The sequence below is a fragment of the Colletotrichum acutatum genome, assembly GCF_030867785.1.
Source record: "Colletotrichum acutatum strain CBS 112980 chromosome Unknown BDZ83scaffold_28, whole genome shotgun sequence".
Taxonomy (NCBI): domain Eukaryota; kingdom Fungi; phylum Ascomycota; class Sordariomycetes; order Glomerellales; family Glomerellaceae; genus Colletotrichum; species Colletotrichum acutatum.
In genome coordinates this window covers 136,495-149,644 of record NW_026849022.1, presented here as the reverse complement: position 1 = coordinate 149,644, position 13,150 = coordinate 136,495, and the positions used below count along the sequence as shown (strand labels likewise).

Here is a 13,150-nt window from a genome sequence, read left to right as displayed (position 1 = left end):
GTATCTGCACTCCGTAGACACGTCTGTGTGATCGTGTGCGTTGTTGCGTCCATCGCTCGCCCCGTCCGGTCTTCTCTCGGTTTGTTTATTGGGGAAGGGTATTTTCCCTATCTTTTTCGATGTCGCGGCTCGCTTGACAAAGTAATCTCACAAGCAGCCAAGCCTAACCCGGACACTTCCACTTGGCCTTGGGAATCTGGGGTGAATGAGTGGTCAGTGATTAGTGGTGGATGGATGGTGGATTTACCGCGGCTTCGGTTCTGACGAAAGAGAAGACGGGACCGAAATGGCATTGGCAACGGATTACGGGCCCCCAACTTTCCAAGAAATCAAGGAAATCAGGCTGGAGGGAAATCAAAGGCTCAATGTTCGGGAAAGCTTGGGTGTGAGTCTCGCTCTCTCTCTCTTCGTTTAAACCCGGCTGGTCCTGCATCTCGCGTCATTACCGAGATGCGAAGTTTTGGGTCCTGGGCTCTCCTGCCGTGTCTGCCTACCAAAGGAAGCATAGCGCCCATCTCGGTTCTCTCCTTCCTTTTGGTGCTTTGCAGCAGTTTTTTTGTGGAAAAAAAGGTTGGAAGGAAACAGTGGGGCCGAGACATGACCATCTCACTTTCCAATTGCGACTTGTGACTTGACCATTTGACCCAGGCCTCAACTTGCCAAGATTACTCTAATGAAATAAAAAGCTGGGGGAAATCGGAGTAGCAGGCCGAGTTTACGAAAGACAGGCACTGATGACAGACACGCCGCACAACACTGCGACAGGCAAGCAGGCATTCCGCGACATTTGATGATGGAAAGTCAGATATCACAAATTACGCAACGTCCTCCTGCTCAATGCCAACAAACATACATTGGGGCTTTCTTTCGGTTTCCCCCCAACCCCTACCCAGGCCCCAAGTTCCCAATAATCCCAACCTCAAGGGCATTGACTTGTCTGATTTGAATATTTCGTCAATTGAGGCTTAGCAATTAGACTCTAGCCTCAAGTGAGAAACCTCTTACTCTTGCCGAGTCGTGAGCTTGGACCGTGACCGGTAAAATAGCCACTTGCATCGTCATAACCCAAGTCAATTCACCCGAGCCACCGATGGCGCCTATCAAGCGTCGGGTGGCTCTTCCGACTCTGGTTGTTCCCGTCGAGTTATCCGTACACTAGTTGTGAGCCTTGCACTTTCAACAAGGTGCCCTGCCACCCTACCCTGCCTGCCCTGTCTTCAGATGGCTTGTGCGTGCGCAAGTATGCTCAAGGCTGTGGGATGCAAGATAAGAACCAACAACAAAACGATTTGTGCAACAAGGGGCCTCGTTCATTGAGTGGGGGTCCCTTGTACCTGAGTTTCCGTCTCTTGTGCAGGACCGCAGAATGCCGCTTTGTTGGTTCGAGTCGTCCGTACCTCGACCCTGGTCCCGCGCGGCCGACGAAGAATGTAAGACAAAGAATGCCATATCCCAGGTACCATTAAACATGAAAGGACAAGGAAACGAGGGAGGGAGAAAAAGTCAACGTTCGGCGAAGGCGACAGAGGCGGTGGTGGCGGCGGAAAAATTCATCGACGACGTTCTTGCATCTGCAGATATTTTGATATGCACTTGGACGACGGGACACCGCGGCCACGGCGGATATTCCTGTCGTTATTCCTGCGGTCAAGGTTGGAAACATGAACGGCACTCCGAACGGCAAGCGCCAAGCGTCGTCAAGTACCTACCTGCCTTGCCTTGGTGCTTGGGTGACTTTGCGGTTCCTGCCAATCCTTTTCCTCATTCACCTGCCTTCCTCCTTCCTGCCTCACCTTGCTCACCTGCCGCGCCTGCCTCACCTGCGGTGATCTGCGTAAGCTGCGGCAGGCGGGCAGGGCTGGACTTGGCTGCGTGTCGGAGAAACACCATCGCTTCCCAGCCGGCCATCAACATCCAACCACAACATTATCACATACTTCAAAGCCACGGTCGAAACGCAAGCTCACAATCCCAATGTCGTCAATGTCGAGTCGCACAGCCGATTGAGCCTCCTTTCTCTTGGCATTCCCTCTCTCTATTCCTCGCCCCGGTCTCGTCCAACCAAAACCCCTACACCACCAACGGCATATCACGACATAAACACACATGGCACACACCTATCGCACACCGCACACCGCACACCGCACGCACCGCACACTATTCGTACACACTACATACAAGCACGACGCCACCAGACGCCAACACTGGCGGCGTACCACTGTCACTCTTCAACGGCGGATGTGCCCGTCAACACGATGCCCGTCCTAGTACAGCCGATATCTGCAGATCGGCCACTAGAGGCTTGTGTCTCTTCGATGGCGTCTTGTGTTCTGTGCCCTTGACACTGGCTGGTGTCACTGTTATCCATCCACCACCATGTTCCCGGCCCCCCCAGCCACTCTACACCCTTCCCTTGGCTTTTGGGAGCGCAAGTCGCGGGAAGCATACAGGAATCGTCTGTGCCTGGCCTGGCCCCGGCCTGGAGTCCCGGACGAGGCTCGTGACTGAAAGTAAACGTCGTGGGAGCCGTGGGAGCGTACCTTAGTGCCGTGTCAAAAATGTATCGCGCTTGTTCGTCCGTCGTCCAAGATCACCAAATGTTGCCGCAACCCTCCCACACCCCACGTTCCTTTCCCAAGGTTGAAGGCCCCTAAGAATACGACCTCGATAGATACGGAGTGAGATACGACTCCCGCCGAGGTCGATGCGACCGTCTCGTTTCTGTCAGGGTTGCACACACAAACAGTCAAGTACATACCCAAGGTACTCCGTACACGCGCGCAAAGTTGCAGCCGATGAGCGAACCCCAGAGTTCCTGCATGTCACGACCAGTCAAGGGTTCAACAAGTCTCCTAGCGTCCGCAAAACGCACAGTTCGCCTCATCGACGTGTGTGGTCGTGTCGGGTTGGTGCACGACGGGTACGGTACTACGGATACACTGCGGCGGTAGGTGAATGTAACCCTCCACGTTGGAAACGCGGGCCCCTCGTTCAAAACAGAACGGAGCCGTCTCTGCACCCGGGAATACGCCGTAGACTTGTGGAGTCCCCTAGGTGTGTTAGGACGATACCACAGTGAGTTATTTGGCTCATACTGAAGGCTCTTTACACAGTAGAAGGCCTTGATTCACCAGTGAGGCGTGCATAGCACAGCGAATGTGGCGGTCTGGGAGTCGGAAAAGGGCCGACGGCGTGGCAGACTCATCTCTCCCAGATAAAATCTTCCTGTCAAGATAATGCAGCAACAAGCAGCCGCACCAGTACCAACGACAACGCCAACAGATGGGATGTCAGGTTTCGAGCCGAACCATACTAGACCATACCATGTACCGAACTGCTCAAGCTTCTATTTCCAACGTGGTATCTGTCGAGGACAGGGCAGATGCAACCGCGAGAGTTCCGTCGCGTTGCATTATCCCATCTTGTCATCAGAGGAAGAGAAAAGTCAACGGCAATGGCCAGCTACCAATCTTCACTTTGACTGAAACCAGGCGAACGACCTCGAACAAAAACAACCCCCAGAGCTCCATCAGTCTAGCCGTCAGCCGTCCTACGGTCCTACGGCGGCGGAGGCGCTTGCTATCCTCGTCCTCCGATCCTCGTCGTCGTCCTCAGCTTGAATCAGCCTTCGACTCCACTCCCAGCCACTAGAGACCCTGTTTTCTGCTCAAAACGATGATCCAGTTTTATTTTGATTTTATGCTCTTCGGTTCGTTTTGCCATGAGTCTCTTCGCGCTCCGCTGATTCGTGACGTGGGGATTCCCAGAAACGGCGCGTCGTCAAACAGGTTCCCATCAATTACCCAGTTCAAGTCGGAGTGTGATGGAGGACAATCCAGGGGTCCCTCTGTGACGTCCCGTCGTTGTCGTAGTCGTCGTCGTCCTCGTCGTCGTCGAGTGGCACCCGTCCGAGGAAGAGGCCCCCTTCCCTAAAATTGGTCATGGGCCGAATCGTTTTAGTGCAACAATGGGAACTCCATCTCATTCCTCGAATCCTCCTCGGTTCCTTACTGCGTATTAACACTAGAGGCTAGTGGCTCCTTGTGGATATGGGGCTAATCGCGCCGATGGATATCTCACTCTCACTCTCTTCGTGTCCTCGGTATCCATTCCTGGCATTCCAGGCTTTCCCGGGTTGTCCTGGCCAATGACAAGCCTTGAATCGGGATATATCTCCTTGTCTTTTATGAACAAAAAAGATTAATACAAAGAAAATAAGGGCAAACCCGCCTGCCCCATCGTCCCCATCTCCGTACCTCGGGACCGCACCGGCGTGGTCGATTCGATGTGGTTTGCGCGAATGACGACGTTCGTGCTATACCCGGACGGCGGTCGGCGCGAATTGAGCACCGGGCTGGCCATGCCGCAGCGCAGAAATACCCGCTGTCAAACAAGAAGAGCCCGCGGATCTTGACCGCCTCATTATTTCGGAGAGATTGTGATTTGCCCACACGCACATCTCCGCGCGGGCGCGCACCATGGACGAGGCTTTCACGACTCACGAGGGCACGCTACCGTTCGCGAGGCTCCAGTTTCTCCTCCATCTCTCTGCTTCCCCATCGTCCTTCCCCAGTATTTCTCAACTCCGGTCCCATTTGTTTGGAGCACCGACAACGACAAGGCCATCTCCGAGCCGGGTTTCCAGGCACGCCAGGCTTCCAGCAGGTTCTTGGTTCTCTCAAAGTTCCTTGAATTCGACCAACCAAGGCCAACCCTTTGGTGGGTTCCCATGAGCTTGGTAGTGGGCGAGGCCGGTAGTGATCGGCCGTATCCCATTCTGAACACGGCCCCCAATGGCCGACCACTTACCTGTCACGCCTGTTACCAAAGAGAAAACCATGCCCTGTATTTTCTCCAAACAGCAAAGAGGATACCCCAAGGGCAGGCCCCAAGAATGGAGTCGCTTTCCAGGTTGTGAACCAAGAAAGCCACCGGTCAATTGGCCGTCCCCATGGGGGTGGTTGATGGTTCAATCGGTGTAACTCGGTGATTTTTTTGGGGTTATGCGATGTTCGATGTGATCCCCATGCTCCTGCAGGCCAGCCTCGATTTCCTGTTTCCTTTGGTTGTCACTCGTCAGGACGTCCCTCGAGATTGTCTTGGCAGGACTGCAACTGATTCAGCGCAAGACTTTGCCAAGTCACAGATTTGGTCATCCAAGTGCCGTAATGACTTGCGGCACGTATCAACTTTCGCCGTTTTGGAAACATGGCTCGTGTCTCTTTGGCCATACAGCCGTACACAAAAGCCCTGCAGGGTCCGTTTTACCAGTTTTGGTTCGTGGTTGGATGAGCACAGAAGTTATACATAGTAATACCTACCGCTGCGGCACCAGATCAACAACGTGATTGACTAAGGTAAGACACACGCAGACAAACTGCACTACAGAAATGTGATGCTCGTACGGAAGGGGGAAAGGGGGGACCTCCTAACGGTCTTTCTGCAACCACCTCAAACGACATAGAGACGACACACGTTCCTCGAGAGAGAAGAATCTGTAAGCCTGTGGCCTGTGGCGCTTGTAGAATTCATGCCTGCACTCACTTTTGCATGCTTGGCACGCCCGACCGCTTGGGGTTTGCCTGTCCCGTACGGAGTATCCCTCCGTAGAAGGGAAGAGTGATCGCCCATCAATCCCGTCGGGCGGGAAGGGGGGAGAGAGACGTCTGAACTCTCTTTCCCAATTTTTCGTCTCATCGCATCTTTTTTCTAAAAAAACACGCAAAAAGTTGCTCTCGACCAACAGGTTCCTCCCCATCCAAAACACCTAGCGGACCTTTACAAACCCGCCAAGAGCACCCAAGAGTTTCCAAGAGGTCCTCAAGCCTTTTTTCCCACCCCAGACCACCCAAGAAAGTCCCAAGACGATTTGCCGGCATTGAAGCTTTTTTCGATGCTCACGAATATCGGTCTTGGCTCCGTTGAGGCTGGGGGCCAGATCGGCATTGGCGTTTCTTTTCCCGCATGTCGTCCTCTCTTCCTGTCACCTCTCTCGGGCATTGATGAAGTCTTGGTTGTCCAATCCCAAGCCGGGTACCAGATTTCTTGTCAAGATCACTAAAGACAAAGACCCCTCGCCAAGAAGTCTCTTGAAGCATTGCTGGCCACCTTTTCCCCGTGTTTGTCGTCTTCCTATCGTGGTAGTTACACTCGACAGCCAAGAAGTTTCAAGCAACATGCCATTTCTTGGCTTGTAAAACAATGGTCAAATTCCCGTCTCCCCCTACCTTACCCGTACGGCTAGATATCTGTTCTATTCTCAACCCAGCTCTGAGTTCCCCTTCTGTCTTGATTGGGGAAGATTGATGATCCCCGGATTTTTGGTTTCCTTCGTGATGGGCTCGGATCTTTCCTCCGGGTGGCTTTGTTTTGTCTGCCTCGCCGTTGCCGGTCTCCCCCAGGAAATGTCACCGTCGGGCACCTATCAAAACTCCCCGCCACGCCAAATGTCAAACCAGCCCCCCAAAGTCCCATCCTCCCACCCAAACCCCAACCCCCCGCGTAACTGGGTGCGTTTTTTTTATAGAAACGACGATGGGGGAGAACCAAGTTCCAAAACTTGCAAGTGCCGAAGAGAAGGGCGGGTCGCAACATGAGGTGAACGCTGAACACGGATAACATGTCCCATACAACTCTGCAGAAAATATCCCAGTCGAAGATCATCCATTGAATGATACACCTTCTCTTCACACACGCAGATCAGATACCATCCCACAGGCATTCTCTGTACAAGAATAGCACTCCTCCAAGTTTGGTAATGGCGGCACGACGGCCGGCGGGTACGGTCCGTACGGATAGAATCGTCCTGTCCTGGCAAGGCTGAGTAGGAACTCACGAGAGCCAAGACTACTACTGAACCAGTAGCAAGTCACCAATCAACTTCGCCCTCGGCTAAAAGCCTCAAGGTATGGTTCATATGCAGGACCTGTAGATCCCCCGGAGCAGGCCGTAGTCTAGAGAAAAGGGCGGTGGCCTGCTTTTCTTGGCAAAAGGGCGAGGGGGGAAAGAAACCAATCGTCTCCGATGCCTTGCCCCTCCTTCCCCCTCCCCCGCCCCTCTCCTTCGATAGAATCTTCCTTTTCTTCCCGAAAGTTGCTCCAGCCACAGATGGTGACGTGGGAACGGTTGACCAATGAGGCGTTATCCAACAGCCCTGCGGCCTTTGAGCAGAGAATGCAGAGTCGTAACGTAAAGCAAGGTTCCGGGAGATCTACCACCAAGCCGCATGCGAGGGACGGAGGCGCAGACGTGCTTGTTGACAACGTACCAACCAGTGTATGGATATGGTGAATCTGCTCTGCTTATTCGTTAGCGATAAAGATATGGGGAGGGGATGAGTTGTTCACCGGGCCGCGTAGTGAGGGACGCGAAATGGCCAAGACTTTCATGGTGATGATGTTGATCTTTCATGAAGATGAAGGAGGCCATCTTCGTCGTCGTCGTCGTCGTGGCAAGAGGTGGATTACACATTACCAAAAGGGCAATGCCACACTTAACAATGCAAGAGGCAAGTTTCTCCCTCTCTCCATGACGAGAATGAACAATTGTGATTGATGGTTTTCGTAATAGAAGCTATGAATGGTGCCAAAAGTAAAAACCCCTAAGCTCATTTCCACCAGAACTTACTTACAGACAAGGCAAAGCCCCCCCGTGATATCAAACAATCAACCGCCACAAGTCGCCGCAACGCCATTGCCAAGAGACTTCCCCCCTCTCGTCGATGGACGATGACGAGGGGAGCCCCGATCCTCAAGCCACCCCCATAATGAAAATCATGAACATGGTTCCCACAGAACACACACCAATCAACCTCTCTTCACATTTACTTTCCTGCCGCGACACCCTCGACGAAGCTCAGCGCCTCTTCGGTAGGTACACAGTCAATGGAACTCGTCTTGCTGTGGAAAGTCACACCGTAGCACTTGTCGGCGACGTGAACAATCTCGGGTCGGAAGGTGGTGCAGATGAACTGCGTTCCGGCCTCTTGGGAGATGGACTCCAAGAGGCTGGCGACGGCGGTACGGTACTGGGCGTCGAGGTTGGCGTCGACCTCGTCAAAGATGACCATGGGACTGCTCTCCGTCTGCTGAAGGGCAAAGATGAGACACAATGCACACAAACCTGGGCAAGTTGTTAGCAAGACTGGTACGATCACATTAGGAATAGGGCCTGACTTACTCTTTTGACCACCACTGAGTTGCTGGATCCTCTGCTGCTCGTCCAAAGTCTTTGAGTTGAAGGACACACTGATACCGACACCGGTGTAGTTCTCAACGCTACGGTTCTGCTCCTCATCAGACTCCTCAGGGTCGACGCGGCGATCGGTTCGGCGCTGGATGACTAGACGACCATGTCCAGCCGGGACAAGCTTCTCAAAGATGGTGGCGAACTCCTTGGACACTTGTTTGAAGGTACGCTCAATGGCCTCGTCCTTGCGCTGATCGAGATGGGCAACGAGCTCCTCGATAGACTCCTGCGAAGCATCCAGTTCTTTTCTTCGCTTCAGGAGCTGGTCCTGTTGCTGGGTGAAGCTGTTGTACTGCTCAAACGCCTTCTTGTTGACGTGCTGGAACTTCTTGAGGGCATTGCGGACCTTCTTCAACCGTGAGTCGATTTGCCTGGGATCCATCCTCTCGTACTTGTCAAAGGCCTCCTCGGGCAAAACTCCCAAGTCTCTGATCGCCTTAGCGGCATCCGCAGCCTGCGCCGTGTAAACGGCCTTCTTGGACATGCTTTTCTCGATCGAGCTGCGCTGCTTGGCTTCTCTTGCGGCAACGGTGCTGCGGATCTCTTCCTGCTCTGCCTTCTTGGCTTCGCGACGGTCGAGCTTGCCACCCTGCTCCTCGAGTTTCTCCTCAATCTCCTGCATCTTGGCTTCGATGGCGGCGGTCTCTCGTTGAAGCTTCTTGAGTTCCCTTTGCGCCTCCTTAAGGCTGCCAGATTCGCCGGAGGAAGTGTTGTTCTCGAAGGCCTGACTGTTGAGCTGATCCAGACGCAGCTGAAGATTCTGATTGATGTCTGTCTCGAGGATCTGTTTCCGGCTTTCCGCTTCTCTCCGCTTCTTGCTGGTATCGTTCCACTCCTTTTGAAGGCGTTGCACTTGCGCGTCTAGCTCGACAAGCTGCCTCTCCTCAGCATTACTGAGCGACTTTTTGAAGTCTGACGCGAGTTCGGACTCGTTTGCGGCAAGACTCTCAGTGAAGATCTTCATGTCTCGCTCAACGGCATCGCGATGCCTCATGGCATCGTTGAGACGTCGCTTCTCGTGCTCGAGCTGCCCGTTCTTGTTGGCGAGTTCGTGCCTCAGAGGTTCGAAGCCGCTTTCCAACTGACGAAGCTTCTGCTCAGCCTTCTGAACTTCACCCATGGCACGAGTGATCTCTTGCTCCTTCTGTTCGATCTGGTTTCTAATCCGATCAGACTGCTGCAGGAGCCGCTCATACTCGTCTCTCCACTTGTTGACAGCCTGAACGCCTTCAAGTCTAGATCGCCTGGGGTCAATGTAACCACCAGTCATCGCACCCCTCTTGTTTGTGGTATCACCATCCAGTGTAATGGCATCAACACCGTGACTCCTTGCGTACTGGCCTCCTATGCTCAGGTTGGGGCACACGACGACTTTGCCGAAAACTTGCTGGAAGGCCTTCTCGTACATAGGATCGTAGCGAATCTTGCTCAGAAGCGGCACGATTCCATCCTGAGATCTCGGCATGTTGATGTTTCTCGGATGGAGGCGGTTCAGAGGCATGAAGGTCAACCTACCTCCGTAGTTAGACCGGAGGTGGTTAGTGAGGAATGTGGCCGTTTGATCGTTGTCGACGATGTAGTGGAACATGCTGTTACCAGCGATTTGCTCGACAGGAAGGCGGTAAGTGTCGCTGACCTCGAGGAGCTCCGCCATAGTGCCGTAGGCGCCGGGAATGTCTTGCTCATGCTTCAGGCGCCTAATCGTGGCAAGACCACGGGCAGTGTCGCCATCCATCATGGAGCTAAGCTCACGCTCGGCCCTGTCTCTCTCCTGGCGAGCATCTCGCAAGATGGTGTCGAGCTTTTCTTCCTCACGGCAGAGCAACTTCTTCTCGTCGTCGAGTTTGTCCAACGTTTCCCTTGCCCTGCTGGCTTCCTCGAAAAGCTCGTTCCGAATTCCGCTTGAGCTTTGCAACTTTTCTCTCAAGCTGGCGACATCAATCTCGAGCTGCTTGATGGAGTTCTCGGTTCCAGTGACATCCTCATCAGCGTCCATCTTGTTGGCCTTGTGACTCATGAGTCTCGAATGCAAATCCTCGATTTCTGCCCTCAAGTACTTGTCGCGCTCAGCCTTGTTCTTAAACTGGGAGCCACGACTTTGCTTGGTGAATAGACGGTTGCGTGTGGCTTCGGCCGTGTCCAGCTGCTGCTTCTTCTCGACCTCTTGGCTCCTCCGTCTGGTATACTCTGGGACGACATTGTTCAGCTCCTGCTTCTTCGTCTGGAGCTCTTCAATGGTCGCCGCGAGATCGGCCTCATGTTGTTGCTGGGCTTGCACAGCCGCAGACTGACCATCTGACAAGGTCTTGACCTTGAGCTCGGCCTTCGCTTTCGACTTTGCTGTTTCGCGGCGGTCCTCTTCGAGCTGCCGGCGCTCGACCTTGAGCAGATCCATCTCCTTGGTCAGCTTGTGGATCTCAGACTCCAACTTGGTCAAGGTCTTTTCGGCATCCTTGAGCTCAGTTCGTATCGAGTCGGTGTTGTCCAAGCCGTTCTGTCGAATGTTTTCGATGCGCTCAAGCTGTTCCTGGATTTGCTGCTGCTCTTGATAATACAAGGCGTACTCGAGGCATCTGCGTTCGCGATCCTTGTCCTGGAAACCACGGAGCTCCTCCTTTTCCTCTTCCAATTCAGCGAGACGCTCCTTGATGTAACCGAGAAGTTCGTCAATCTTTTCTCTCTTGTTGTTTGTCTCGTTCATGATCTTAAGCGACTCGGTTCGGCGCGCTTCGTAGACCTGAGTACCGGCAACCTCCTTCAGAAGGGTGAGTCGGTCCGATTCCTTCATGTTGGTCAGGGCCGTAACGCGACCCTGAGGCACAATGTAGTAGGGATTTGACCTGGAGAAGCCGGCAGCCTCGAGCAGATTGACAACATCGTTCTTGGTGACGACTTTGCGATCGACCGAGTATTCGTCCTTTTTCGTTCCGATGGTGCGACGCAGAATGACCTCCTTTCCTCCTGTAGGGAAGCGCTCGTCGCTGTTGTCGAAGATGATCTCGACATAGGCGGACATGACAGCCGATCCTGATCCTTCATGCAATAGAGCCTGGCGCTCTTCGCGGGTCATCTGAGTGTAGGCGTCACTCAGGACGAAGCGCATCGCCGCGAAGAAGTTACTCTTGCCGGATCCATTGCGACCGACAATGACATTCGTACCGGGGGAGAAGGGTTCGATGACGGTCTGTTCCTTGTAGCTGTCACAAGTCAGCGGGGTGTCACTCTCTACTATCTTGTCGCAAGGGGGCACACCTCTTGAAGCCTTGGATGATGCACTGTTTAATGTACATAGTGACGGTGAGAGTCGCGGCCTCAAGGGCGGCTATTTTACGCGGGTGAAGTCGCTGATGGAGTTCGCTGCGAGTCGCGGAGTATTTTCATCGGTATATTGAGAAGTCGTAACCGTCGATTGTTGGTGGTGGGGATAGACGACGCGTCCAGGAATCGCGAGGCCCTCAAGCGTGGCAGGTCAAGGCGCGTCAAACTTGGGGTGCCGTCGCTCATTTGGTAGGCGGTGCATGCCTGAGGACGAAAGGGTCGAGAAGGCAGGATCGCACAGTCTGAGGTACAGTGTGCGACAGCTGTTACACGACCTTTACACTGTACGCGACTTCCACTTAAACCATTCACCACCCTCATCCTGAACTGCACAGTCAATATTTTGCACAAAGATGAAACTCTTTGGCATGCCGAGTATGGATTAATCTTGCCGACACACTCTTCAATCATCCCAGAAGCACCTGACCTGGGCGTAAAACGTTGGCTGTGGGCTCTCTTCCAGTCTACAGCGAAATTTTTCATCTTTGGTGGTTATCTTCGCGGGATGAACAGCCAAAGAAAGCTTCACTCTTCCGATGCCCATGACTCAAGGAATGTCATCCGTCTGTTGTTTTTATAAGCTTATTGAAGGAATTGGCTGAGCTTCCGATACAGCAGCGGCCGTTCAGCCTGTCCAAACACTATCTACTCAGGTACAGTGAAACTCGCCGCTATGTGGTTGGATCTCTGCAAGATCCATCCATTGCTTGATATACTTTGAAAACTAGCAGTCCGACTCGGTCTCGCCATTTGCGCTCGGAGACTTCTTCCGCAGCAAAGCATCTGTATCCGTGATCGCAGAAGAACTATATGCGAATCTCCGACAATACCAGAAGTTCGTCATAGACGGGCACACTAGCCTGGACAGGCACATTCCCTTCGAGACAGCACCTGTCAAGCGTCAAATGTGGAGGCATCAGACGTCAGCCCGTTTTTTCCTTGGGCCTTTCTTCTTTCACATCCCTCGACCGTTCCGACTCTTCCGCGCAGACCTTCAACTATTCGCAGGGCCTGCATCTGTGTGCCTGAGCGTATGCAAAGCTGTCTGTGACTCTGTGTCTAAAGGAGGCCGGGGCAAAAGTTTTCCTAGTGTGCAGCGACCGGGAGACTCGATTATTGGTCTGCATGAGGCTTGAGCAGCATTCATGACACCGGGCGATCAGCAAGTAGTTTGAGCTTCAACATGGATAGAGCTGGGTCCGTCCAATATGCACCCCAGTCAACTCACCGGGAAGCTATGCGCACTGACCATACGGACGACACAGAGTACACGTACTCCCTCCAGCTTTTGACCGGACAGCCACGTTGCTGGATATTAAGGTGTCGGCGGGAGAGCAGGAACCAAGGCGATTCGCTAGTGCTGTACGAAATTCAGAGGAAGAAGAGAAGAGAGAATGGGTTTGCAAGCCAGCAGATGGAAAGCCAGGAAGACGATGATTAGAGTCGCATCCATTGATGGCTGCGTTTTGGCTTGCTCAGGCAGTCGTCAGGGGTATAAAAAACCTGGAAATGGCAGCGAAGCCAAGAGCCAGGGTAGTCGAAAAGACCGAGGCGGGTAAGACAGTCACTCCAGCAGCTCGCCCTG

General features: G+C 53.4%; 1 protein-coding gene across 1 annotated transcript; it reads right to left on the bottom strand.

Annotated features, from left to right (window-relative positions):
• Positions 1-7,822: 7,822 nt before the first annotated feature.
• On the bottom strand, positions 7,823-11,537 carry BDZ83DRAFT_573416 (RecF/RecN/SMC N terminal domain-containing protein; the record flags this gene model as incomplete). The annotated part of the gene is made up of 3 exons (XM_060504613.1): positions 7,823-8,121; positions 8,179-11,444; positions 11,500-11,537. The coding sequence occupies 3 exons, from the start codon at positions 11,535-11,537 to the stop codon at positions 7,823-7,825; spliced, it is 3,603 nt and encodes a 1,200-aa protein (XP_060366977.1).
• Between the last annotated feature and the right edge of the window lie 1,613 nt (positions 11,538-13,150).